At 36.5% G+C, this 24,138-nt stretch overlaps 5 protein-coding genes across 6 annotated transcripts; 4 read left to right on the top strand and 1 right to left on the bottom strand.

Moving 5' to 3' along the window:
- Nucleotides 1–209: 209 nt before the first annotated feature.
- Nucleotides 210–6,240, top strand: LOC108206269 (protein ALTERED PHOSPHATE STARVATION RESPONSE 1). The gene is made up of 4 exons (XM_017376514.2): nucleotides 210–1,516; nucleotides 3,567–3,742; nucleotides 4,003–4,226; nucleotides 5,153–6,240. Exons 1-4 carry the CDS (start codon nucleotides 499–501, stop codon nucleotides 5,979–5,981), a joined length of 2,247 nt encoding a protein of 748 aa, XP_017232003.1. The 5' UTR covers nucleotides 210–498; the 3' UTR covers nucleotides 5,982–6,240.
- Nucleotides 6,241–6,956: 716 nt separating this feature from the next.
- Nucleotides 6,957–9,133, top strand: LOC108206387 (large ribosomal subunit protein bL28m). The gene is made up of 2 exons (XM_017376665.2): nucleotides 6,957–7,269; nucleotides 8,429–9,133. The coding sequence occupies exons 1-2, from the start codon at nucleotides 7,070–7,072 to the stop codon at nucleotides 8,856–8,858; spliced, it is 630 nt and encodes a 209-aa protein (XP_017232154.1). The 5' UTR covers nucleotides 6,957–7,069; the 3' UTR covers nucleotides 8,859–9,133.
- Nucleotides 9,134–10,820: 1,687 nt separating this feature from the next.
- On the top strand, nucleotides 10,821–19,271 carry LOC108210166 (peptidyl-prolyl cis-trans isomerase CYP95). 2 transcript variants are annotated; one of them, XM_017381444.2, is made up of 14 exons: nucleotides 10,821–10,924; nucleotides 11,344–11,466; nucleotides 11,563–11,617; nucleotides 12,161–12,249; nucleotides 12,550–12,574; nucleotides 13,399–13,437; nucleotides 15,131–15,248; nucleotides 15,449–15,591; nucleotides 15,676–16,030; nucleotides 16,217–16,317; nucleotides 16,925–17,135; nucleotides 17,220–17,969; nucleotides 18,046–18,111; nucleotides 18,535–19,271. In XM_017381444.2, the coding sequence occupies exons 2-14, from the start codon at nucleotides 11,392–11,394 to the stop codon at nucleotides 19,016–19,018; spliced, it is 2,511 nt and encodes an 836-aa protein (XP_017236933.1). In that variant the 5' UTR covers nucleotides 10,821–10,924; nucleotides 11,344–11,391; the 3' UTR covers nucleotides 19,019–19,271. The 2 variants fall into 2 exon arrangements, with proteins under 2 accessions (XP_017236933.1, XP_063944135.1); XM_064088065.1 differs by lacking the exon at nucleotides 10,821–10,924 and having other exon boundaries at nucleotides 11,278–11,466.
- Nucleotides 19,272–20,020: 749 nt separating this feature from the next.
- Nucleotides 20,021–20,944, top strand: LOC108207735 (U-box domain-containing protein 2). The gene has a single exon (XM_017378166.2). The coding sequence runs from the start codon at nucleotides 20,021–20,023 to the stop codon at nucleotides 20,942–20,944; it is 924 nt and encodes a 307-aa protein (XP_017233655.2).
- Nucleotides 20,945–21,064: 120 nt separating this feature from the next.
- LOC108208484 (uncharacterized) lies at nucleotides 21,065–23,736 on the bottom strand. Its single transcript, XM_017379019.2, has 4 exons — nucleotides 23,482–23,736; nucleotides 22,183–23,173; nucleotides 21,551–21,723; nucleotides 21,065–21,434 (listed from the first exon to the last, which is right to left on the bottom strand). The coding sequence occupies exons 1-4, from the start codon at nucleotides 23,608–23,610 to the stop codon at nucleotides 21,201–21,203; spliced, it is 1,527 nt and encodes a 508-aa protein (XP_017234508.1). The 5' UTR covers nucleotides 23,611–23,736; the 3' UTR covers nucleotides 21,065–21,200.
- Between the last annotated feature and the right edge of the window lie 402 nt (nucleotides 23,737–24,138).

The following is a 24,138-nucleotide window of genomic DNA, read 5'->3' as shown; positions in this document are numbered from 1 at the left end:
TTATTGTCTAAGCGTCCCTGAAACTCCTGAGAACGACTATTGTATCTTGTGACGGAAAAAAAAAAACAAGCGTTAAGATACACTGAAAAAGTTTATTATACGCAGCCGCAGCGGAGTAATATGGTAATAATGCCTCGAAGTTCGTGACCGTTACAAATTCCATATTTAAAATTGAGCAAGTAAACAAACACAAACATACTCTCGCGAGTAGGGAAAAAAACCAACAAGTACTATCATCACTACATTACATGTATGTCCTCTCTTACTGCTTTGCTGAACCCCTCTCCAACACATTTGTCCGTTTCTCTCTTTTTTCTCACCCACATCACCCCCATTTCCTGCCCTAATTTAACAGCACATACACACACTTTTCTGTATCTATACTTTCAAGATTTTGTAAAACGCCCTTTTTGATTCTGTGCTTAAAAGGGGTTCCAAGATTTTGTTGGTTTTGCAAAACCCATATCTTGATTTTGTGTTTTAAAGGGTTTTAAGCAAATGGGTTGTGCTCAATCCAAGATTGACAATGAAGAATCAGTGTCAAGATGTAAAGAGAGGAGGAACTTTATGAAAGAGGCTGTTACTGCTCGAAATGCATTTGCTTCTGGTCATTCTGGGTATGCTGTTGCTTTGAAGAACACTGGTGCTGCTTTGAGTGATTATGCTCAGGGTGAGGGTCAAGAGCAAGACCATCTTGTTCAATTAGGTCCCATTGATCCTCCTTCGCTTGTTTCGAAACCCCCTCCTCCTCCTATGATGGATCATGGCCTTCCTCCTCCGCCTCCACCGCTGCCTAGCTTCTCTCCTGCCACGCCTTTGCAGCGGTCTGTGACAATGCCGGTGTTTTCCAAGGATATTAGGAAGATGGATAGTGTGGAGATTGTGGAGGAGGTGGAGGAAAAGGAAGGGGAGGAGGCTGGGGGGTTGGAGTTGAGGAAGAGGAGAAATGGTGTTGTGGGGAAGGAGGAGACACCGCCTAGGACTCCGGTGGCACCACCTCCACCTGATTCGAAAGGGATGGCTTGGGATTATTTCTTTATGGTTGATAATATGCATGGACAAATGGAGGATGTTAGAGAGGAGGAGGAAGAGGAAGAAGGTGAAGATGATGATTTTGATGAGAGATATAGTGAGCATGAGATTCAAAATCATAATAATCATGATACTAAGAATCATGATAATGGTATGGTGGGTGGGAAATTTAGTGAGGTGAGTGAGCCTAAAACGCCAGAGAAGGTGGTGATGGAAGGGTTCACTACCGAGGAGGAGGAGACACCAGTGATGGTAGGGTTAAAGGAAAAACAGTTTATGCATTCTAACACTGCTCCTCCTGATATGCGGCGAATGCCAGGAAATTATAGTAAAGGTGGGGCTGGCCATTCTAGTGTAAACTTGTTGAAGATATTGGGTGATATTGATGATCATTTCTTGAAGGCGTCTGAATGTGCACAAGAGGTGTCAAAGATGCTTGAGGCAACTAGATTGCATTATCACTCCAATTTTGCTGATAATCGAGGTGACTACCTTTATGTGTTAGTAATAATTATGTCTCTGACTTTTTAACTATTTTATTATGCCTACAATCTACATTGATTGATTGTCTGAGATGATTGACTTGGGCTTCAGGTTTGGGAAATAGGTTTAGCAAGAGTGACATACCAAGTGTCATTATATATGATTAACCTGTCATTTGCAGTTGTTTTATTTGTGAATTTTTACTGGGTAAAAATGGTCACTTTGAACTTTTATGTCTGTCAAAGCTCAGTGAATCTGCGATGAAGAAAGCTGTGTTCTTATAAAGCACATTGTTATTGACAAAGCATGCGAATATACTTAGGCATTATGCATAGTCATTTCTTGAAGTCATATATGCAGAAATTGTTGTCCGAAGTTCTACTAAAATAATTTGAAATATCGAATATCAAAAGTTTGGAATGCTAAGAATATCGGTAATAGTAGTTAAAGCAAAGCATCTGTAAAGTTCTTTCTTTTTCAATGATAAAAATTACCCTCGGTACTAAATTACAAAGCCTAGCACCAAGTAGAAATTGAAAGCCTCCCCTCCCTTTGGTTGCACATTACTTTGAAATGATAATTTGATGTCTTCCTTGAAGGTCTGCAGAAAGTATTTCCTTATGTTTTGTTTGGTTTGGGTGAATGAAAATAAAGGGAACAAAAACAAATTTAAACTATAATACAACTAAATGTTTAAAATTTTCATACCTTCCACCACTCCATTCCTATCACTCTTAACTAGAGGTTAAACCCTCCACTTTGTGAAGGAATGCTCTATCCTCTATCATACTCATTTTCTACCCAAATCTCATCGTAGAATATATGCACTCACTCATTTTTTTCCAGTCTTCCCTTCTACCCAGTATTTTACCCTTCTAATTTCACTCATTCCATCCACCCTAACCAGACGCAGCATTAGTTCCTTAAAGTATTCTAGTTGTCTGTACTATGTTTTTTTAACCTTTTTAAAGTTAATGAAATATATGCACTCACTCATTTTTTTCCAGTCTTCCCTTCTACCCAGTATTTTACCCTTCTAATTTCACTCATTCCATCCACCCTAACCAGACGCAGCATTAGTTCCTTAAAGTATTCCAGTTGTCTGTACCATGTTTTTTTAACCTTTTTAAAGTCAATGAAATATGTATCATGATCTATGGTCTTATTGTGATTAGGTAAACCTTTATTTTTTTTTCCATGTGAAGAAACGTGCCAAACAATTCTGGAGCTTACAATTTTTTACCTGTTCAAAGATTGTTTCTTTTGTTGTCAGTCTTTTCACCGATGCAAAATGTTTTTTTCTTGCAAAGGTTGAAACTTCAAATTAGTAGTAATTTTGTGCAATAACAGGGAAATTCTATCCACATGATCAGTTGCAGAATTTAAATACTTTTATGGCCTCTTCACAAGATATGAGGGGTATTAACTTGGCTACTTGCTATCTGAATCTATTTCCACAGTCAGTAAAGGTTTGCTTGTGATAAGTAGGTTGAAGCAATTGCCTTTGCCTCCTCCATTCTTCAGAATTGGCAGTGTTTGTGAAGTGGAAATCTTTCTTAACGTTTGGAGATTAAAGGTGTTGGGTCTAAGGTTTACTTACCTTATTTCGAACATGAACTAGTCACAAACTTTCTTTGTATTTTTTATCATATATACCAACACAAACATTTGTATTAATGTGTGTGTTTGTGATTGATTACACACTTTAATATTAAAATTGCATACACCGTTGTATTATTAATCCCTCAGCAGAAAGCTGAGATTAAAATATTGTCCATCCTCTTCCAATTCGTTTTTTTGCAACTTGCTGTATCACTGTAAGACCTGCATATTTGTGAGAAGGACTTCCCCCGTAGCTTGTATACCCTCTCATCTAATGAAAAATCCTCGTTTGTCTAAATATGAGTAATGTTTATCAGTCTGGCCAAGAGGGCCATGTAAGACAATGTTGTAATTTGAGAGTCAAAGCTATCCTTTTAATGTTCAAACCTTTTTGATTTGCAAATATCTTTACAAGCAAGTTTTCACAAATTGAACTCTATAAAATGCAGGACACATTGACCACGCAGCAAGGGTAATGCGTGTTATTACGTGGAACAAATCATTTAGAGGAATACCAAATGGTGAAGGTGGGAAAGATAGTTATGATGCCGAGGAATACGAGACTCATGCCACTGTTTTGGATAAGTTACTGGCGTGGGAGAAGAAGCTTTATGAGGAAGTGAAGGTATTTCAGAGCATTTAAATTAGTTGGTTTCATGCTGTAATTCACCTTGCCACAATTTGTTGAAGTGCTCAATGCTCATAGCTGCATGCCTGCATCCTGACCCTTTGAAATCATTACCACATATTTATGCATCGCTTATGGCTAAAAAAAAAATTATGAAATGGCTCTAGAACCTTTATCTGACCCATTACCTATTGTCTGTAGATCAACTTAAATTCGGACCAATATTTTGAATCTTATTCTCTTTTCTTGTTGTCAAGGCTGGTGAGCTTATGAAGCTTGAGTATCAGAGAAAAGTGGGCCAGCTGAACAAGCTGAAAAAACGTGGTGCTAGTTCTGAATCATTGGAGAAGACAAAGGCTGCTGTAAGTCATTTACACACAAGATACATAGTTGATATGCAGAGTTTGGATTCAACAGTTTCAGAAGTAAACCATATACGCGACGATCAGCTATACCCAAAACTTGTCGCTCTTGTTGAGGAGTAAGTTATCCTCCTAAAGAATGTTTAAGCGTTATTAATAATATGTTTGGTACACATGCATGATATTGTCGAACAACATGTATCTTACAGCGTGTTATGTTCTTAAATGATCTCACTATTTCAGTACTATTATATCATAGTACTATTATATCATATGTTCATCAGTCAGATTGGATAGCTATTTTCTCAATTTAAGATTCCGTAAATTGCCACGTATTTGTCAAATATTGCTTCAGGAAGCTACTTGGTCTTATTATTTTGGCATACATGACATAATGTGCAACACACTCAATCTATGTGGCCGCAGTATGAAGTTTATATTCAGTGAACTACTTCAGGTGGGCATTTGTAGAAGTTTTGTGTCGTGTAGCAACTTGGTGAACATCTGTAGTCCATAACTAATTTAGAACATTCTAGCGTGTAAAATACTGAATTCTATATCTAGCTTACACTTTGGTTAAACTCGTGAATAAGAACCTTTTTTACCATCTTTAGCAAGAAGTATGAACCATACCTGAAGTCCCCACATGGTAACTGTTAATTGTACTTGTGTTTCATTTGCAACTTATTTGATACGAAAGCCATTTTTTGTGTACTTGGAAGTTCTTGGAGATCATGATATGAGAAGAATGTCTCAATAAATAAACTATATTTCTTCTTTTACTTTCACGTGTCTAATGGCTTAGTGTGAGATATATTTTCACTGCAAAGTTTTTGACTTTTGGGGCGAAAACTGGCTCTCTGCGTATTGGTAATATACCATGCTTTATATAAATGTGTGTCAATTGATAACAAAGATAAACCCGTATATCCACTTCTAGTCAGCTGCTTGTATCTACCAGTTTCAGCACAGCACAAATATCAGAACTAAAGCGTGCTTGTTTTCTGTTTTAACATTCATATAAATGTATTAATTTTATTTTCAGGACTACCAAGATGTGGGATTCCATGAACTTGCATCACCAGAGCCAGTTGAAGATTGTTGAAGATTTGAAATCCCTAGATCTTGCTGGAAATCCGAGGGAAGCTGGTGGGTATATCAGGGAAACAAGCAGACATCACCATGAGCGTACTATCCAGCTTTGGAATGTAGTTCAAGAATGGCATTTGCAATTTGACAAGCTCGTGACTAATCAGAAACAATACATTCAAGCCCTTAACAGCTGGTTGAAATTAAATCTTATTCCCATCGAGAGCAACTTAAAGGAAAAAGTTTCTTCGCCACCAAGAACTCAGAATCCTCCTATTCAACCCCTTCTCATTTCTTGGCATGACCTTCTCGAGAAACTTCCAGATGAGATTGCAAAAACTGCAATTGCCTCATTTTCAGCTGTGATAAAAGCCATAATTGTTCATCAGGAAGACGAAATGAAATTGAAGGAGAAATGTGAGGAGACAAGAAAAGAGTACTTGCGCAAGAACCAGGCATTTGAGGACTGGTACCAGAAGTACATGCAACGCAGAACCCCGCCTGATGATTTTGATCCTGATAAGGGCGTCGAGACAGATCCTAAAGACCCTATTGTTGAGAGACAATTCCAAGTGGAGAGCTTGAAGAAGAAATTGGACGAGGAAGTGGAAGCTCACCAAAAACATTGTATTCAGGTGAGAGATAAGTCACTGGGGAGTCTTAAAATCAGGCTGCCTGAGCTTTTCCGAGCAATGTCAGACTATACTTATTCTTGCATGCAAGGTTATGAAAACCTAAGGTCGACGATTGCACAGTCAACAAGGCCAAATGGAAGCTCCCAGTGACAAACTGTCTGCTCTTAGCTGTCATTTCTTTTTTACTTCTGGGTTTAATTAACTTGGTTTTTCATCATGAAAATCCTTTTTCCCGCTTCTGCAGTTGTATGAATGATTTTATTGATGTTGGTGTAGAATAGTCTGCACTTATTTGTAGCTGGGATTTACTGGGAACCAGAAACTTTTTTTTTTTTTTTGCCGAACTGGGAACCAGAAACTTGATGTTTCATGATCAACTAATTATTCTACCCCAAGAAATTTGATCTGATCAGTATGGGAACTTGTACATCAATTGTCATCAGCAGACTATGCAAGAGACTATTAGCTTCCCAGTTCTCACAATTAGATATTTAGGTTGTGTGTCACTTGGATGGATGGATGGAATGAGGGGAGAATTGGATGAAAAATTATATAAAAATTATATAAAGAAAAATGAATATAAGAGAAAATAATGATCAAATATGAGTAAGTCTAAATTTCTTATGACGAAGATGGTAAGAAAAATATGGTGAAAAGTATAAATTTTTATGACGAAGATGGTAAAAAGAATATGGTGAAAAAAATTGAATGAGTATCCAAATTATTTTTCAAAAAATACTCTGGACCAAGTGATGTGTCAAATCATGATTTTAGCAGTAAAGTTGATAAAATTATATAGGTCCGTCTTATTTAATTATTGAATATCCAATAAAATGATTATTTTTTTAACTTATATGCAAATAAAAAGATGCAGCTTGAATTTTTTTTTTTTTGGAATTTTTTTAAATGTCTAATATTTCCCAATAATTTTTCCTCAGTTTGATGTTACATAAACTTCTGCATAATAATAAGAATATAGTAGGAATTTATTAATCAGAATTTTTCACACAACAAAAATTATAATATATTTATATTACAATTTTTATGTACGTGTAATAAAAGTAGTAAATTACTTTTTTTTTTAAAAAAAATAGAAGGAATACGCAGAGAGGGGAGTGACAGTATGAATTAGTGCAACAACAAAACCCGCCCCAAAACCCTAAATAACAAATCCCCAAATTTTACAAATAAGTTCTAGTGAGAGATCGCTAGAGAGAGATCGAGATCGAGAGAGAGGGATGGCGTTCAGATCGAAGGAAATGATGAAGAAGCTAATTAAAAAGATAGGAGGCGAGAAGAAATTAGCACCCGGCGTCAAAGAGTCACTGGAGAAATCCATTCCCAATAGCAGGGTGGTTATGGGTAGGGCCCACCGGGGACTCTTCGCCGGCCGTCATATTCAGTACGGCAATAATGTCAGTGAGAAAGGTGGAAACACGTTAGTACCCTCTCTCCCCTCTCACGCCGAAACTATTTTATTTGTTTTTAACTCTCCAAGCTCCCGGATTCGTTATTTGCTACAAATGATATGCTTTCACATCGGTAAATAGTAGTATTTCAATATCACAATTCATTCATGTGTTTATATTTGATAGTCGGACTTATGTTGTATGATGTATTACTTGTAATTGGTAAACAGTTTTGTTTGTTATAATCTAGTTGCTAATAATCGAAAATTAATTTTGTGCTCAGTAGGCTCTTGTTGCTAATATTTATTACAAGGATTTATGACTAGGAATGAGGAGAGAGCGTTGTTGTATTGATCGGTTGAAAAGCACAAAAATTTGTTAAAACTACAAAAGCAGGTAACATTGGTTAAATTTCAACGTTTATTACACACGGAACATAAATTACTTATGCGGCTAATTAAATATGAGATCGGTTGATTAAAGGCCTTATAGTAAATTTCTCTACTAATATAGACTAATGTTATATGTGAGAATTTTTGTTAAATTTGAATAAACTTAAGAATTGAAAAACTCACAAAAACTAGTATACTGTGTTGGTAGTAGAAGAAAATTGGAAGCTGGAACAGGTAAAAAGGTTCTTATATCTGGTATGCCCCCATGAAACGTAGTGTTGTGTTGGCATAAATTTGTTTTAGGGTAATCTAATTTTTATGAGAATGCAGATATTTGATACAGGGTGATCATCATAGTTAAACACTTAAACTTGTTTCTTACGGCTCGTTTCTTACCGTATTTCTTCAGTAGGTAATGGTATTCACGTTGTTGGTGTGTGTAGTGCGTACTTTACGTTTATGTTGTATATGTTAGAAAGGTAAAGAAAGGGAGATTTGATATATTAAACTTTACTTTATTATGCTAATTTGTGAAGGGAGAGAGTGTTGTAATGTCGGAGGATTGTTTATTATTGTGCTTAATCATTTACGGAAAGTAAGTGGAAAGACAGACTCTGTAAGGCTTTGGTTCTATTTAATTGTATTATGAATGTGAGGTTCAACTTATTGAACTATGTTTCTTTAAACATCAATCTTTTTGACGAAGTCCACGAGAAACCTAGATTAGAAATGAGTTATTCTCAAGTTTCTTGTTTGAACTAATTATAGTTGTGTGTGTCTGATTTGTTGGTTATAGGACAAGGAGATTTTGGAAACCTAATGTACAAGAGAAGCGGCTGTTTAGTTACATATTAGATCGTCAAGTTCGTGTAAAAGTAACAACTCATGCCATTCGTTGCATAGATAAGGCAGGTGGGATTGATGAATACCTGCTCAAGACACCATACAATAAGATGGACACTGAAATGGGCCTCTTGTGGAAGGCCAAAATAGAGAAAATGTATGAAGAACTCGGAGAGAAGGAGGTTGTCTTTTTCTCACCCGAGGATGAAGCCAAGTTTGAAGAAAAGTTCAAAGAACTTAACTCAGCTAAAAAGACACATAGACGAGATGCCAGGAGACAGCTTTATGGTTGGTCAGGTAATTCAAAGCAAACCGAAGTAGGACCTGAGGAAGGAGTTCCGGATGATGAAGGGTCCGAGGATTATTTGATTGCCAACTCATGAATGCATTTACTTTTTCATCTTCATCTTACCATGCAATGGATATTGCCCTCTCTTAGTGTTCCATGTGATATCGGAATTAAACTACATAAAATTGCAAGTGTTGGATTTACGATGTCAAGTTCAAGTTACTAGCAATTTGGTAAGGTATTTTGGTCCTAAGAATTTATTTTACTGGAAAAGTAATAATAAACATGTTGATGTATTATTATTATGCTTCTATACTTGTACTGAAAAGGTGATAATATGACTGATTACCAATGGAAGTTTTTATTTTATTTTTACGCATTCAAATATTCAATTGAACAAGAGTAGTGACAGTCGTATTCCCATGGCTATGATAAACAAGTGACAACCAAACCAGAGTAGTCAAATTATCTACAAATTTTCTTTTGTTAAACAGTCAGATATTCTGCGATTGCTATCTTGCAATTGTTATATTTATGATCACTTGTGGAATGCAAGGGATGTAAAAAGTTGCTATCAATTGTTATATTTACGATTAAGCTTTTCTGAACTTTTTATTTTTTGGAGAAAACACTTTTTGTTGCATATTTAAATACTTAATCGAACAAGAGGTTTTAAACTCGTTTCTAACAGTTTTTTTTTTACTGCATTCCATATCATCGTCCCTGTTTCATTTGAAGTTGGGCAACCCACAGGTCAAAAACTTGGTTAATTACACTTCGAAAAAAATATCACTTGCAACTCAACAATGACACAGTCTTTATCCAAAACTTTTAGGCCAGAGAAAGTGTTTATAAATACTCGGAGATAAGAAAACAAATCATGTAATATCACATTGTCACAGATTTATTGTAACAGAGCATATTAACTCCCTCCCCCTTTACTTGTATTATCTGTACCATTAATTACTTTTTTAATTAACAAAAAAAGGTACAAATAAAATTATTGGAGCAAAATATACGATTATTTCTAGTATGGAATGATTAAATCGTCCACTTTGATATTTTTTTGATAAACATATTACATTCAATTGAACTGTCATGTATGAAACTGGTTGTACTTCTCGGAATAACAAGAATTCGGAGGTGGGTGCACCAAAATAGCTGAAATTCTCACAATTTTAGAGAAGTGCACTCTTGATTTATAGGATGAGATGAAATAATTAAATTATTTTATTACTTCATCTCATCATAGATTTCTCTTATAATCGAGTGAGAATTTCCTTACCTTCTGAGAGATATATATTATGCGTGACTATATAAATGATGAAAATATTGATAAGCATGTGCAATTAATTAGTTAAGATTCGTCACATACTACTGGAGCTACTGAATTATAAAAAAAATTGTTAATATAATAGGGAGCTTAGGCATATTGTGCAATATTGTAGTAAGAAAAATCCTAGGAAAATGTTTTTGAGCATTTATATATTATTTCCTCCATTTTGAAGTAGGTCCTTTATCTTTTAACACATATTTCTGAGTTTTTTGATCGCATAACAAAAATCATTTTTCTACTTTTTCATGAATTATAATATTAATTATATTTTTTTTAATAACAATTTTTAATTACATAATCAAACAATATAGAAATACAGGTTAAAAAGTAAATAACTTATATTTCGAAATAGTATTTCGAAATAGAATGACTACGAAGATAAACGGTAACCAAGTGTTACTGAGAACCTTTGCTTAACAAGCAGGAAAAGAAGAGATCGGTTGCAAATATGCTCAAGTCTATCACATTTATGTGAATTTTTTTTTTATGTAACGATGAAATTAAATATTTATACTATGAATTTTAATATTTAAAAATCATGAATAAATAACAAATATATAAACTATTACTAATTGCGATTTACTGTTACTCCAATTTAACAATCCAGAAATCCCAGCACAGGAGCCCAATCAAGTCCAAAAGTGCAACAAAAATTCGCCGACGTAATTTACCCAAAGCCCAGGGCTAAAACCGTAAATTAAACACCCATCATTACCGTTTACAGCTTACAGCTGTCAGCAGCCTGGGTGTAAACTTGTACTAATACACACACACACACACTTCAGGGTTTCCGCACCACTTTGTATCGTCGTCACATCTCTCAGGTATAAACCCTGGCTTATTATACATACATGTATGCATTGTTTCTTTACAGTTCTTGATTCTGCTACATCTCGCCCAATCGCAATACTAATAGTAATCAATTTCTTATATTCCATCTCTTCACACACACACACACTCACACACACGATTTTTGTATTATTTGTCAATATTTTGTTCGCTGGATGTGTTTAGTTTGTGCTACTGTATCGTAATTACGCAATTCGTGCTTTGATTCTGCTACATTAGCTCTATTTTCGCCAGTTTTCGATAGTATGTCTGTTCGAAGCTCGATAAGTTGTGTTTTCTTTTTTATGTTTTGATTCTGTATATGTGTGTGTGTGTGTGTTTATATCTGTGAATGTTTTGTTTAGTTAATTGTTGAAGTAACGGATATTTGATATGATTGGAATGTGCATATCAGTTTTTTTGGTGATGATAGCTTGAGTGTAGTAGCTTGAAAAAGGAGAAAATGAGTAAGAGAAGTCGGTTTGTGTTCTTGGACGTATCTATCGATGGAGATCCTAATGAACGTTTGGTTTTCGAGGTACTGTTTTAATCTGAACGGTTTTCGTGTTTAATTTGGTATGTGAGTTAGGTCCGTATGTATTGTTTCATATCCTTATTTGCTAATTTTTTGCAGCTATTTTATGATCTTGTCCCGAAGACTGCAGAAAATTTTCGTTCACTTTGTACAGGTATAATTTTTAAGATATTTTTTTGTAGTTTAGATTTTCGAAGAATCTCGTTTGTTTTTTAGCCAGTTTTTACTTAATTAGCTGCCAATTCGCGTCCAAGGGTAATTATTACCAGAATTTCTCTGACAGAAGGAACTATATATCTGTGTTAAAAACGTGGTTGACTTTACATAGATCATATTTGGAAAAGACTGCCCACCAGTGTTGTGAAAGAAGCAAAAAAAAATATGCGCCAATTTTGAAGCGTAACTTGCAAAGCACGGAATTATTTTTCCCGAAAAATGAAATGATCTTATACTTATATAATTTTGAGAATGTAAGTGCGAGTCAAGCGCGATTTATGCCAATTTCAAAATTGCACTAACTCGCTCATAGGAGCTTGCAGAACTTTTGCCTGATCGCAAAGCGTGATTAATCCGACTTTAACAACACTGTTGCACACCTCTTGCATTCTCTTGTTTGGGTGAAGTTTTTTTTCTGTCATTACTCTAGTACAATTATATGTATCCACATTCTTATTCTCAATGATTTGTTATCATTTAGGAGAGAAGGGAATTAGTTCAAGGACAGGAAAACCCTTGCACTACAAAGGAACATTCTTCCATCGTATTACTAAAGGATCTATGGCACAGGTATGTACTTGTATCTTCCTTGTAGTGACACACTAAAATTGCCAAACATCCATTCTTGCTTAGCTAACAGGTCTACCATGTCTTAGAGTCCTTTCTGTCTTTTCGTCAGCTATCCTCTTTTATGCTGTAGGATACAGGGCTGATGATCACGACTGCTTTTCTTGTGATCTAGTTTTTAAGGTTATACTTACAAAGTTTTCCGTACTTGTGTATTGAACTAGTTTAATCAATTTCTGTGACTGTTCTACATGCTCATTTTTTTTGTATTAAAAAATTGACACCTGATTCTTCTTTTTGTAGGCCGGTGATCTGCTGAGGCGTGATGGTAAGTTCTCTGAGTAGTGCTCATTATTCACCTAACCTATATACTCCATGACTTGCATATTTGAAGTGAATTAGAGTTTCTTTGGTATATAGTTTTCATTTGTAATGCATGAATGTTCAAATTGTGGTATGCTTGTGAGGCTTAATTGTTTCATGCTAAATTTGTTTTATTAATCTGAGAAAGCAATTAGTAATAAAATTGTTAGATGTGAATATGAGTGCAACCAATACAGTGCTGCATGCTCTTTGGTCCTCACCCATTTGTCATGCTTGGCATAGCTTATCTTCAAAGATTACTAATAGGTAAGCACCATTGTGCATTAGATAGGGTAACATACTAAAATATTGCAACAGGAAACCATATTCTGCGACTGATATTCTAATTTTAAGACCTTACAGCTTGCCCGAAGGTATATGTTTTGTCACTCAAGTGAAAAACAGTAACGATGAAAGTTAAGTAAGCAAGGATGAATAGTGAAGATAACATAGCATATTTATAGTTCAAGTGGGATGATTTGTACTGTTTCACTGCTTAAAATGAGTAGTAAAACAGGTGAGAGTGATATTATAACAATTGGATTCTTCAGGATTGCAACAAGGAGGCATTTGTTGGTACTTGTTATAGCTTTTCCAAAGTGCCATCATGATATAAAAATCTTACACATTTACAGTATTTGTTACTTCTCATGGTTGATCTCTGGTTCTCCAAATTACAAATACCAGCTTTTATGTTTCTTTCTATTGCTACTTGTTGCTGGTTTACTCTTTAAACCGCAGATAACTATGTGCTCGACAGGCTATCAATTTTCGTTTATTGTTTTACAGGGAACTTTGGAGAAAGTATATACGGGGAGAGGTTTCCAGGTGAGAGTTAATGGATACTTAAATTTGCCAAATTAGTTATAAAGCTATCCGCTTCAGTGATTCCATCGAGTGCACTGTATAACCTTTTTAGACGTGCATGCGCATTCCTATATATATATATATATTATCCCACGAACCATTTGTGTCTTGAGAGCAATTGGATTTCCGTTTTGCGTAATCGACCCAATGAAAATGGAAAAGATATATATGTCTCTTAATATGGTAGGGTTTATGGATGCTTTGCCTATTTATGAAACTTTTGATATATGGTTTGGTTGGTATCTAGGTAAAGATATGGAGTCGATGAATTTTAAGTATTGTCATGATATATTTGTCCATCTAGTCATCCTACCTCATAACTTGTTTACACAACATGTTTATTATACTGAAAGGTGCCACTCTACTTTCTAGGAAAGATGGATATATCACATCTTGCATGTTGGTTGATTTGTTTTGAAACATAAATTTTTCTCGTATAGGATTTCATCTTTTTATTCGTTTGCATATTATGTACATATATGATTGGGTTACCCGGAACTAAAAATACTTCACTACGTTTTTCTAAATGAGGACATTATTAGTGATTTAGTGCAACAGAATTACATTTTTGATTTTGATCAACTGCAATGTGTGACACTATCTAGCTATTACGGCTGCTGCTTCAAAGTTCAACCTTCCTGTAACCTGTTTACCGAAGGCCTTTGTATGTACTACACAAGCTATCTGCCTGATGAATTTTTCTGTTCATGCCACCTATGCAGCTAATACATTGACTCACAGAATCAAACGCTCTTTTGCATGAATTGGCATCTCTATTCAGTTTTGTAGCACACTCTTTATCTGCACATCTCTTATGCAGTCTCTCTTTATATTGGTTTCTTAGCTAATGATTTGACGTGGTTAATCTTGACGGGAAACATAATCTTGATTAGTGCTGTGCATTCAGTCAACAATTTTTTGCTCAACCGAAACTAAAAATCGCGAAAAAAGTCTACTCAAAACCGAACTGATCTCATTCCGGTTTTAGAATTTATTACTGAAAATTGGAAATAAGAAACCTAATTTACATTTTTGTCACTCTCAATTAGGTCAGCTGAACTGATTGCAAAACCTTAATTTTGATCATATACGAGAATATTTATATATCTTATCAATCAAGTATATATATTGTGTATATATATATATCTGTGTGTGTGTGTGTAGTGTAGAGGGAAAGAAAGTAACTTTTTGTGTAGGGCTAGTAGTTTATTAAATTAAATAGTGCTAGGAGTTTATTAAATTTGTATTTTATTTGTAAGAATTCCAACTGTTTTAGGTCATTGCTCATTAGGTTATGTTAGTGTTTCTGTTCCTCATATAAGTGTTGTGATCTCGACATACTACTGGAGACTTGTTTATTGAAATATGTTTGAATTTTGATTAGAGTCTAACCCTTATGGGTTGTGATTCATAGTCTTTCTCCCTTTTGCTTGCGGGAATCCCTTGGCTAGTAGATTTACTGCGCCTAATTCACCCAGTTCTGTTGTCATTCTTTTTTATTTCTGTTCAATCAAATCTGTCTTGCATCAGTCTTGTGCTTGTGTACTGGGTTGTTGTGGATGTAAAATGTATTCAATATATTGAGCTGGCGTACATTTGAATCGTACATGCTCTAGTGTTGTAGGTTTTGTAAAATGGGTGTTAAATATTGCAGATGAAAGATGTAAATTATTACATGATGAGCCTGGTCTACTGTCAATAGCTCTTGCTGATCGTGATGCACGGGGTTCCTTGTTTAGTATCACCTTTGAAGCTAATCATGATCTAGATAGGTATGAGTGTTTCTTCCATTTACAACCATATATTTGCATGTATTAATGCTAATAAATTTTAAGCTGGAAGTATTGCTGTTAGGTAATTAATCGATAATTTAGCATGACTTGCTAATTTCTTACCTAGTACATAGTGCGCGTCTGCTACTAAGGATATTAGCATTAATGACCATGAATTCAATTTGCCTTTGAAAAAGCAGGAAACATATTGTGTTTGGAAAGCTGGTTGAAGGACTTGATGTTCTAAAAAGGATCGAAAGTTGTGGGGATAAAGAAGGAAAACCTGTTGTACCTGTAAAGATTACCAAATGTGGTGAACACCGAAATGAGAACCAGTATACAGGTTTGTCAAAATGTGAATATGCGGTTGTTTATAAATGTGGTGTGTGTGTACTGTATTTGCTCAAGTTATTATCTTCATTCGCAGACATGAGAAAAGCAAGTAAAATGAGAAATGGGAAGGAAGCATCATTCGAGGTAAACAGCCGTGATTTACGGCGTAAGAAGCAGCATAAAAAATCTTCAAAAGGTAGGAGGAAGAGGAGAAGGTACTATACATCTGATTCTGATAGCTCAGAATCAGAGACCGAAACATCAGACTCAGACAGTGTGTCAGACTCTGATATATCGTCATCGTCTGATAGTAGTTCATCAAGCGATGATAAACGCAGGAAGAGAAAGAGATCCAGAAGAGACCGAAATAGACGCAGAAAAAAGAGGTATAGCAGACGCGACAAAAGACGCAGACGACGTGATAAGAGATCGAAACGTAAATCAAAAAGGTTGTATTACAACATGAGATTTTGTTGTATATGCACTTGACTACTTTTTTTTTTTTTACATGTAATAATGGTTAATTTTTATCTTAACAAAATAAGGCTGTGCGATGATAAAGTTGTAAGTTATCGAATTTTATTATTCACAATTGTCATTATCATTAAACTAGTTTTTTTTTTTAATTCGTGCAGGGCTTTGGGCCGCTTTAGTGGAAGTGAAAGTAGCACGGATGATGATTATGGCACTGCTTCCAGAAAGGACTGCAAGTGTAAAAATCCTGCTCAAGTAACAGGTATCTGATAGTTAGTCAAATAATTGCCGAGAGATATTATTTTTACTTGGTTGTCAGATATTACTATTTCTTCTCTGTATACAAGGGAGATTGGTGTGAACCTTATGCTTTATTTTTAGTGTAAATAGTTTGTTCTATTCATTGTGATAGTACTGAGATTTTAAACAGCTCTACTTTTTGTTCAAAAATAAACAAGGGACCTGCATCTGCTTGCAATTTACCAAAGGCTGTTACGAAAGGAAAGCTGTTTATCTCTGACACCTATTCTACACTAGAGTTTGTAGTAAGCCAACTAATTTTAGTTGATGAATTTGGTTGCACTCATAGGTGTAATTGCTTTTTGTGAGTGCCAGGTTGGCTGTAGCACTGTCTGATGTCTCATTCCTTATAATTGTTTTAACATGTTCAAGATTAGATGTTCCAGTAGGTTGCGGAAACAATTTCCATACTATTGTGAATCAATTTCTAAGTAAATCTTAGCATCTTTTCCCGAGCACCATGTATAGTGTCTGCCAGTATTGTTGGTTGTATCTTTATATCTACTATAATGATACCCTTTTATCCTAAATGTCTCCTTAACGTCAGTGCTATTTTTTAATGTATGCAGGTGAAGTTGATTCATCTTTGCTTGGAGAAAGGGAAGACATTACTTTTCGTTATAAAAAGGTTGATTTGCCGGATATGCTGGAGTGCAACGAAGGCAAATACCCAAGGGAAAACGGACAGCGGCAGAGCAGCAAGATTGGAATGGAAACTAAACTTGATAAAAGGACAGAGAGGCATCCTGATTCTGTAGATGTTCATCCTGGCAAAAATAGGTCTGCTATTGATAATTTTTCACCTATTTTCTTTACTTTGAGTTCTCTTTCAAATCTTGTGAATTTTCCTACATTGATGGGCAGGAATAAAAGCATTAGTCCTCCCAGGATATTGAGCAGAAGTAGTTTGAGTCCAAAATCAAGCTTGAGAAAGAGCCCGAGCATGAGCCCTAGGAGAAGCATGACCCCTGATAGGAGCATGAGCAGAAGTGTTAGTGGAAGCCCTCCACGTGTCATTCGTGGAAGCAGGAGTTTTAGCAGAAGTCCTATTAGAGGTGGAAGTAGTCCTGCTAGAAGTGTGACCAGAAGCCCTGCAAGTCCCAAAAGGGGGGGAAGCATCAGCCCTGTCTCAGTACGCGCCAGACCTTGGCGAAGCAGTTCCAGGAGTCCCACATCATCTCCACCTCAGGAAAGCCATAGTCGCAGCCCACCAAAAACCTCATCTGGGAAATCATCTAGAAAACTAGAAAGCATGAGCCCGATCAGATCTCGAAGAAGTACAAGTAAAAGCCCTGTAAGATCATCTCGAAGAAGCATCAGCCGGAGCTCAGGTAGAGCCCCTTCTAGGAGAAGTTCAAGTCAAAGTCCAATTAAAAAGAATGCAAGAAACAGTCGTCATAGTTATTCCAGGAGTCCTTCTGGTTATGGTCGTAGGGCAAGGTCACCGTTTGCAGATCGTGCAAGGAGCACTGGTAGAAGTCCTTTGTCAGATGGTCTATCTAAGCAGCGGATTAAAAGGGAAAGGGGTTTCAGCCACTCTAATGCTCACAAATACCATTCTTCAGATCGTTCGCCTGTAAGGTCATATCGTTATAGTAGAAGTGAGCGAGACAGGTAATATATATTATTGCTACAGGATGTTGCATTTCCTGAATTTTTCGAGTTAAGAATTTTTAATTTGTTATCGTAGATATCCAAGTCACAGGAGATCCCCCAGGCGTTACAGAACTCCGCCAAGAGAAAGAAGTCCAATAAGGTATGCTTACTCTTTCTACTTCTTTCTATATCTGGGAATGCAATAGTTTATAGGCTATTAAATATTTATAGCTAGCAATGTTAAGTAATGGTGAAGTGGATAGTTATTGGATCTCCTGCATTTGTAAATTATTCTGATTATCAGTTAAGGTTAATATTTTTTGTTTTTGTCTAGACAGTTTGGTATTATGTTTGTGTACGCATTTTTACTTCATAATATTGGTTGGAAGGTAGTATATAAAGAACAAGAAAGTGCACCTTACATTTGTCCATCCAGGGCATGTTGATTATTTATTTATCTCAATTGTTCTGTGAATGAATATGTTGGTTTAAAGATTGAAGTTTCCTGACAACTAGTTATTTCCAAGTCATTATTATCTTATTATGATTGTGACATCTGTGTGCTCCACTACACTTGCTCCAGATACAGAAGTCGAAGAAGCAGGACTGGAAGTCGGAGTCGTTCACGAAGCCCAGTCTGCTATCGCAATCGACGTCGGAGTCTCAGTAGATCTCCCATGAAGACAAGGTACTGTGCATTACCTCGTGCCAAAAGGCGGAGTTCGCGTTGGAGTAGGAGCAGGTCCTTATCTCATTCGCGGTCCCCCATGAAGACAACAAGGTACCGTGCATCACCTCATGCCAAAAGGCGGGGTTCGCGTCGGAGTAGGAGCAGGTCCTTATCTCATTCGCGGTCTCCCATGAAGACAACAAGGTACCGTGCATCACCTCATGCCAAAAGGCGGGGTTCGCGTCGGAGTAGGAGCAGGTCCTTATCTCACTATTCGCGGTCAGAATCACCTAAACGGGCTAACAAAGAGAGATCTATATTTTCTTCTGAAAGCCCTCCAGCAAAAAACGGTGTAGTCTCTTATGGAGATGGGTCCCCTGTCTCTGGTAAAAGATAAGATGAGATAACTGAGTCACCATTGAACAGTCTAGTGGAAGTTATATGGTGAAGTTCTGTCTGGGTAATATAATGAAAGTTTATGTTAGCTGAATTAGTGGTTTCAAGACTAATTAGCAAAAAATTAAGATGGAATTTTTTCAGGACTGCACACCATCTTAGTTTAAGTGTTCCTTGTGCTTTAGGCGCATTATCTGGATTTGGATCATTTCTTTTATAGATCATTAATATAATTGATAGACCTTTTTTGAAAAGTTGCCAGGCTCATTATTACTGAAGATGTTAAAGAGAGGTGAGCTGAAGAAAGAACTCATCTTTCCCGCCAATTAAGGAGTTGTTTGGCATTATTTTCTGTTTTTTTTTTTCTGAAAACTACAGGGTCAAAACATTCATATGTTCTGTTTTTTTTGTTAAATATATCTGTTTTTTCTTTCAGAAAACAGAAAACATTTGTTCAGTTATGAAGCCAAACAGCCGCTAAAGCATCCACGTCGATCAGAAGTTCTATTTCAGTCTTTTATGAACGTTTGATATGTTGAGCAGTACATGGTGAAGCATACATTAGTCGTTTTCAAAAATATCTTGAGAATTTACATAGCTAAGGCCAAGCTAAAAGATTGAGCAATATATATGTGCAGTTATGCACCGATTTGTACATCTGTGTACACGTATCTGAACTGAGCTGGCGATAATAAGCCCGAATTGGTTGGTTGGCGATGTGCCAGCTGGTTCCTATGAACCAAGCCTACCGATTTTGCACTTGCATTCGTATTAGAAAATGAATGAATAACAGCAAGGTCGAACTTTGTCCTCTGATAACATCGCAGGTGGACGAGGAAAAATATATTTTGGATTTTCCAATGCAAGAAACATCGGAACCATCTATACCCTGTCTTTTCTCTTTCGTATCCAAGGAATTTGCTGACAATTATTATTATATCATGCATTCATAATTATATAAAGACTCTTCTGAATTTGCTTATCAAGTACTATCAGTTCTGCAATGACAACCACCAGGTTACGCGACTCGATCTTCGAGTGTCTGGCAGATGCTAAATCCGACTCCGATGATGTCAAACAAAAAGCTCTAAAAACTCTGGTTTCCATCACCAAAGTCAGTCCACAGAACAGAAATCTCCTTGCACAGACAGATGAAGCCCTTCCAACTCTTCTCAGCTCACTCGAGTCCTCTTCGCCGCTTCTCCAGACTCTCACACTCTCCATTCTATTCAATCTCTCCTTGAATCCTAATCTCAAACAGTCTCTAACTGATACCGAAACAATTTACTGCCTCAACTCCTTCATTACTTCTCCGGTTTCCCCTGAGTCCAGCAAAATAGCGGCTTCCCTGATATGTAGCCTGGCAATGTTGGACAAAAACAAGGCCAAGTTTGGAGTAGCTAATACCATTCAGTGTTTAGTCAAGGCGGTTTCAGGCTCTCGCTCTCTGGCTGCTCATCACCTGCTGAGCTCTCTAACGGAGCTCGTGCAGTTCCATGGGAACTGCAGCGTTGCTGTCAGGGCTGGAGCTGTTCCGGTCCTGATCAAGCTAGTGGAGGAGAGTAGGGCTGATGGTGAGGATTTAGCCGGGACGTCTCTTGCTATCTTGTCTCTTCTAGCAAGGTTTAATGAAGGATTGAGCGCGTTGAGGAAAACGGATGAGATTGTTAACATAATGCTGGAGGTGTTGAAAGGGAGGTGCATGTTGAGTAAGGAAGGTGCAGCGGAAGTTCTTATTCGACTGTTTGAAGAAAGTGAAGGGTGTGTGAGAGACGCTCTGCGACTTGAGTTCTCATCCGTGTTGGCTGATCTATCGGTGAGAGGCTCAGCAAGAGCTAGGGAAAGAGCTGGCCTGCTACTCAAGAAGATGATGGAGGCTGACCTCGATACCTATATGGAAGAAAGCCCAATGTATTACCATTGGTAGTTTCTGATTCAGATTGTGCTCCTGTTGTAACCATGTTCTAGACAAACTTATGAGTTGCATTATAAATCATCTTGATTACATTCAAAAGCTTATTTCATAAAATTCTAATAACTAACTGTCCAGGAGATAAAATGTTTCTGTATGGTCCGAAATTTTTGTTAACAAAGAAGACACGAGGCCTAAGAGTATGGAACCGGAAATAAAATGTTTTTACCCATAACTGAGGGATGTAATCTGATCTTGAAAGTAATTCATCTCACTTTGTTTTAACATCAATCCTGAAGATCGTCTTCTCTTCATCCACAAGTTTGAAAGCACATTCATCTCCTATTCGCAGTCCATTTGACATACAGAAGTTTTCCCAGCCGCTTGTTAAAGCTTTAATACCAAGTTTGTTATGGTATAGGACTGGCCAGACTTTTTGATTCGGCCCTTGAAGGTTTACTACCTTCTTTTCGTCCGCCCATAGTATAACTGCTGCCGCCACCTCCTGCTCAAGTTTTATGAAACAAATCATTTCAAGAAACTATTTTAAGCAGAAACTTAAACCATTCACTTGTAAGGTAGTACTGAGAAACAACAGTGACAACTAAGTGTATAACATACCAAAACTTCGGGGCTTCTGACAATGGCCGTAAAAGAGAAAGCAGATGCATCCAGACTATCGCCATCAGATGAATTCACAAGTTCAGTTTTTGTTACTTTGCGGACTTCATTCTCTCTTTCCTCCCCACCAGAAATCTGATTTGTTCTTTTACTAATTTTTGTTGAATTTCTTTCTGCAATATTGCAAGCAAATATAGATAAGCAAGTCTAACAAGCACCAAGTCATAAAATCATAAGTAGGTGTCAATAGTAGGTGATTGACCCAATTACTCCATTAGCTCTGTTTTACATAACTTGCAATCTCACCTTCTCAACTTTTTACACAAGAACTTTTGCGTAAAAATTGCAATTACTACAAGCATGACCGGCAAGACATGTGCATCAAGATGCATAGACTTTTATTGTACTACAACAGGTCAGCAGCATGTTAGAGTACCACTAATGAATAACAATATGATCACAAGATTTTATGAAGTTGAGCCAGACATCAGCTGCTCAAGCTCGATGTTATGCAGCGCTTTGTCCTTTTAATTAACCGTATAAGGTGTAGCAGGTATAAGAGCTTGTGTATTACTTTGCCTGACATTGTTTTGTTTGGAGAAAATAAAGAGAGAGATATAGAGAAAACTTACTTGATTGTCTTACACTTCTTGCAGGCTCCCTTCTCACTCTCTTCCGTGACCCAGTTGAACTTTTGATCCTAGATTCTGAATGGACCTGATTGCTTCCATGATTATCATTGATGACTTCTGCCACGTACTCTGAAGTGATATTGTTGTTGTTAGACAGTGCAACAACCACTTCTGCAGGTGGATTGCTTCCATGATGATCATCGAAGACTTCTGCCACGTACTCTGAAGTAATATTGTTGTTGCTGTTAGACAGTGTAACAGCCACTTCTGCAGGCGGATCACCAATCACTACCTTTGCAGACTCTAGATTCTCACTAATATTACCTGCAATTGCATCAGATTCTGTCGCTGCGTTAGAAGGATAAGTTCCCTTATCAGTACTTCCATCAAGTTCAACTCCAAATTGCATTTCAGAGTTGGCAAGATTCAGCACAGTAGTCCTGTCTTGCTCGTATTTAGATCCATCATATCTGTCAATCATGCAGTGCGGCTCTATATCACAATTAGCTGATGCAGCAAGCTGGTATTCACCATTTCCATTTTCTAAACTCAAAGATTTATCCTTGGACATCGGTTGACTCTGTGTTCTAGCTTCAGAGTCTGATGTGCCAGAAAAAGCCACACCTTGATTTTTACTCGAGTGATTAGAAAGATTCTGGCATTCTCCAACAATGGCATTACAATTTCCATCATTTTCACTTGTCTTTCTTTTTTTCCCAGTTGCAACAGGAAAATTGATCTTCTCAAAGCCAGTTCTATCAAAAATTTCAACAACAAAAGGAGCATCCATCGTATAGTGGAATGCCAGAATATATCCCGTTTTCAGGCCATGATCTTCATAAAACTTATTCCATCCCTCTCTAAAAGCCCAGTGAATTTTGTCTTTAATGCCTAATGTTACTTCCCACTGCTGACCATTCGTGTCCTGAAGAATATACTTATCTCCAGGAACTAGATTCGGAATAGCTTGAGAAATTTTCTGAGGCAAACACTGGAGTGACCAGACACCAAAGGCATCATTGTAAGTAAAAATCTTGTGGCATATTAGATTGGAGATTTTAACCATACATTCTTTAGAATTTCATACTTAACATGACATTAATGACTCATATGCACAGGACCAAGTACATTGAAACCATTCACTTCCACAAGTATATCCTTCCTTTTAGATGTACTTATAAATCAAGTAAAAACTGTATTAAGTTGGCCATTTCCAATAATCATAAAAAACAAGATCACACAGGAGTTAACTTATGAGTGAAGAGGATATAAAACTTGTAAGCAATTGGACGGTGGTACCAGATCTTTGGAAATGTCGTAACCTCCAAAGAGGATTTTGTTGAAAGTGGTAACTGGAGCTGCTTTCTTTCCATGAATCAATGAATCCTTGTGTTTGCACTCGCCACATGCTAGTTCTTTATCACCCATATCTGTGTTTATGCAGAATTAAGATATTTACCTGCAATTAACACCCCATATACACATGAATCAATAGAATAAGAAAGCTGGCGGGACAAAAGACAAAGAAATCTTAAAAATCATGCATAATTGAGAAAGAAGATAGAAAAACTGACAAGAAGATATGACATCTTTGAAAATATGGAGACTAGAGAAATCTGGAAAAGCTGACACTAGAAAAATATGGAGACAAGACAAATCTTGAAAAACTTGCATCCGGAAATAATTCATGTAATACTGTATCAATTGAAAGATCTCGACGTTATTGTAATATTGAAAATTATCAGTTTCTCAATGCATCATCTTAAATTTCTCTACATTCATTCTTAAGAATGGCACAATCAAACTCAAAAAACATTCACTCATGACACGGTCAAAATTAAATTTAAAACAAACAATTCTTTTGCCCTCACTTATAAGTCACTATGACAGAATGTCTGAATTATGTTTATAACTAACCGTACCGCTGAAAGTGGTCAAAGAAAATAGATATAATTC

This window comes from Daucus carota, chromosome 2, assembly GCF_001625215.2.
Source record: "Daucus carota subsp. sativus chromosome 2, DH1 v3.0, whole genome shotgun sequence".
Lineage (NCBI taxonomy): Eukaryota > Viridiplantae > Streptophyta > Magnoliopsida > Apiales > Apiaceae > Daucus > Daucus carota.
The sequence above is the reverse complement of the archived record's forward strand: the minus strand, read 5'-3'. Positions and strand labels throughout refer to the sequence as shown.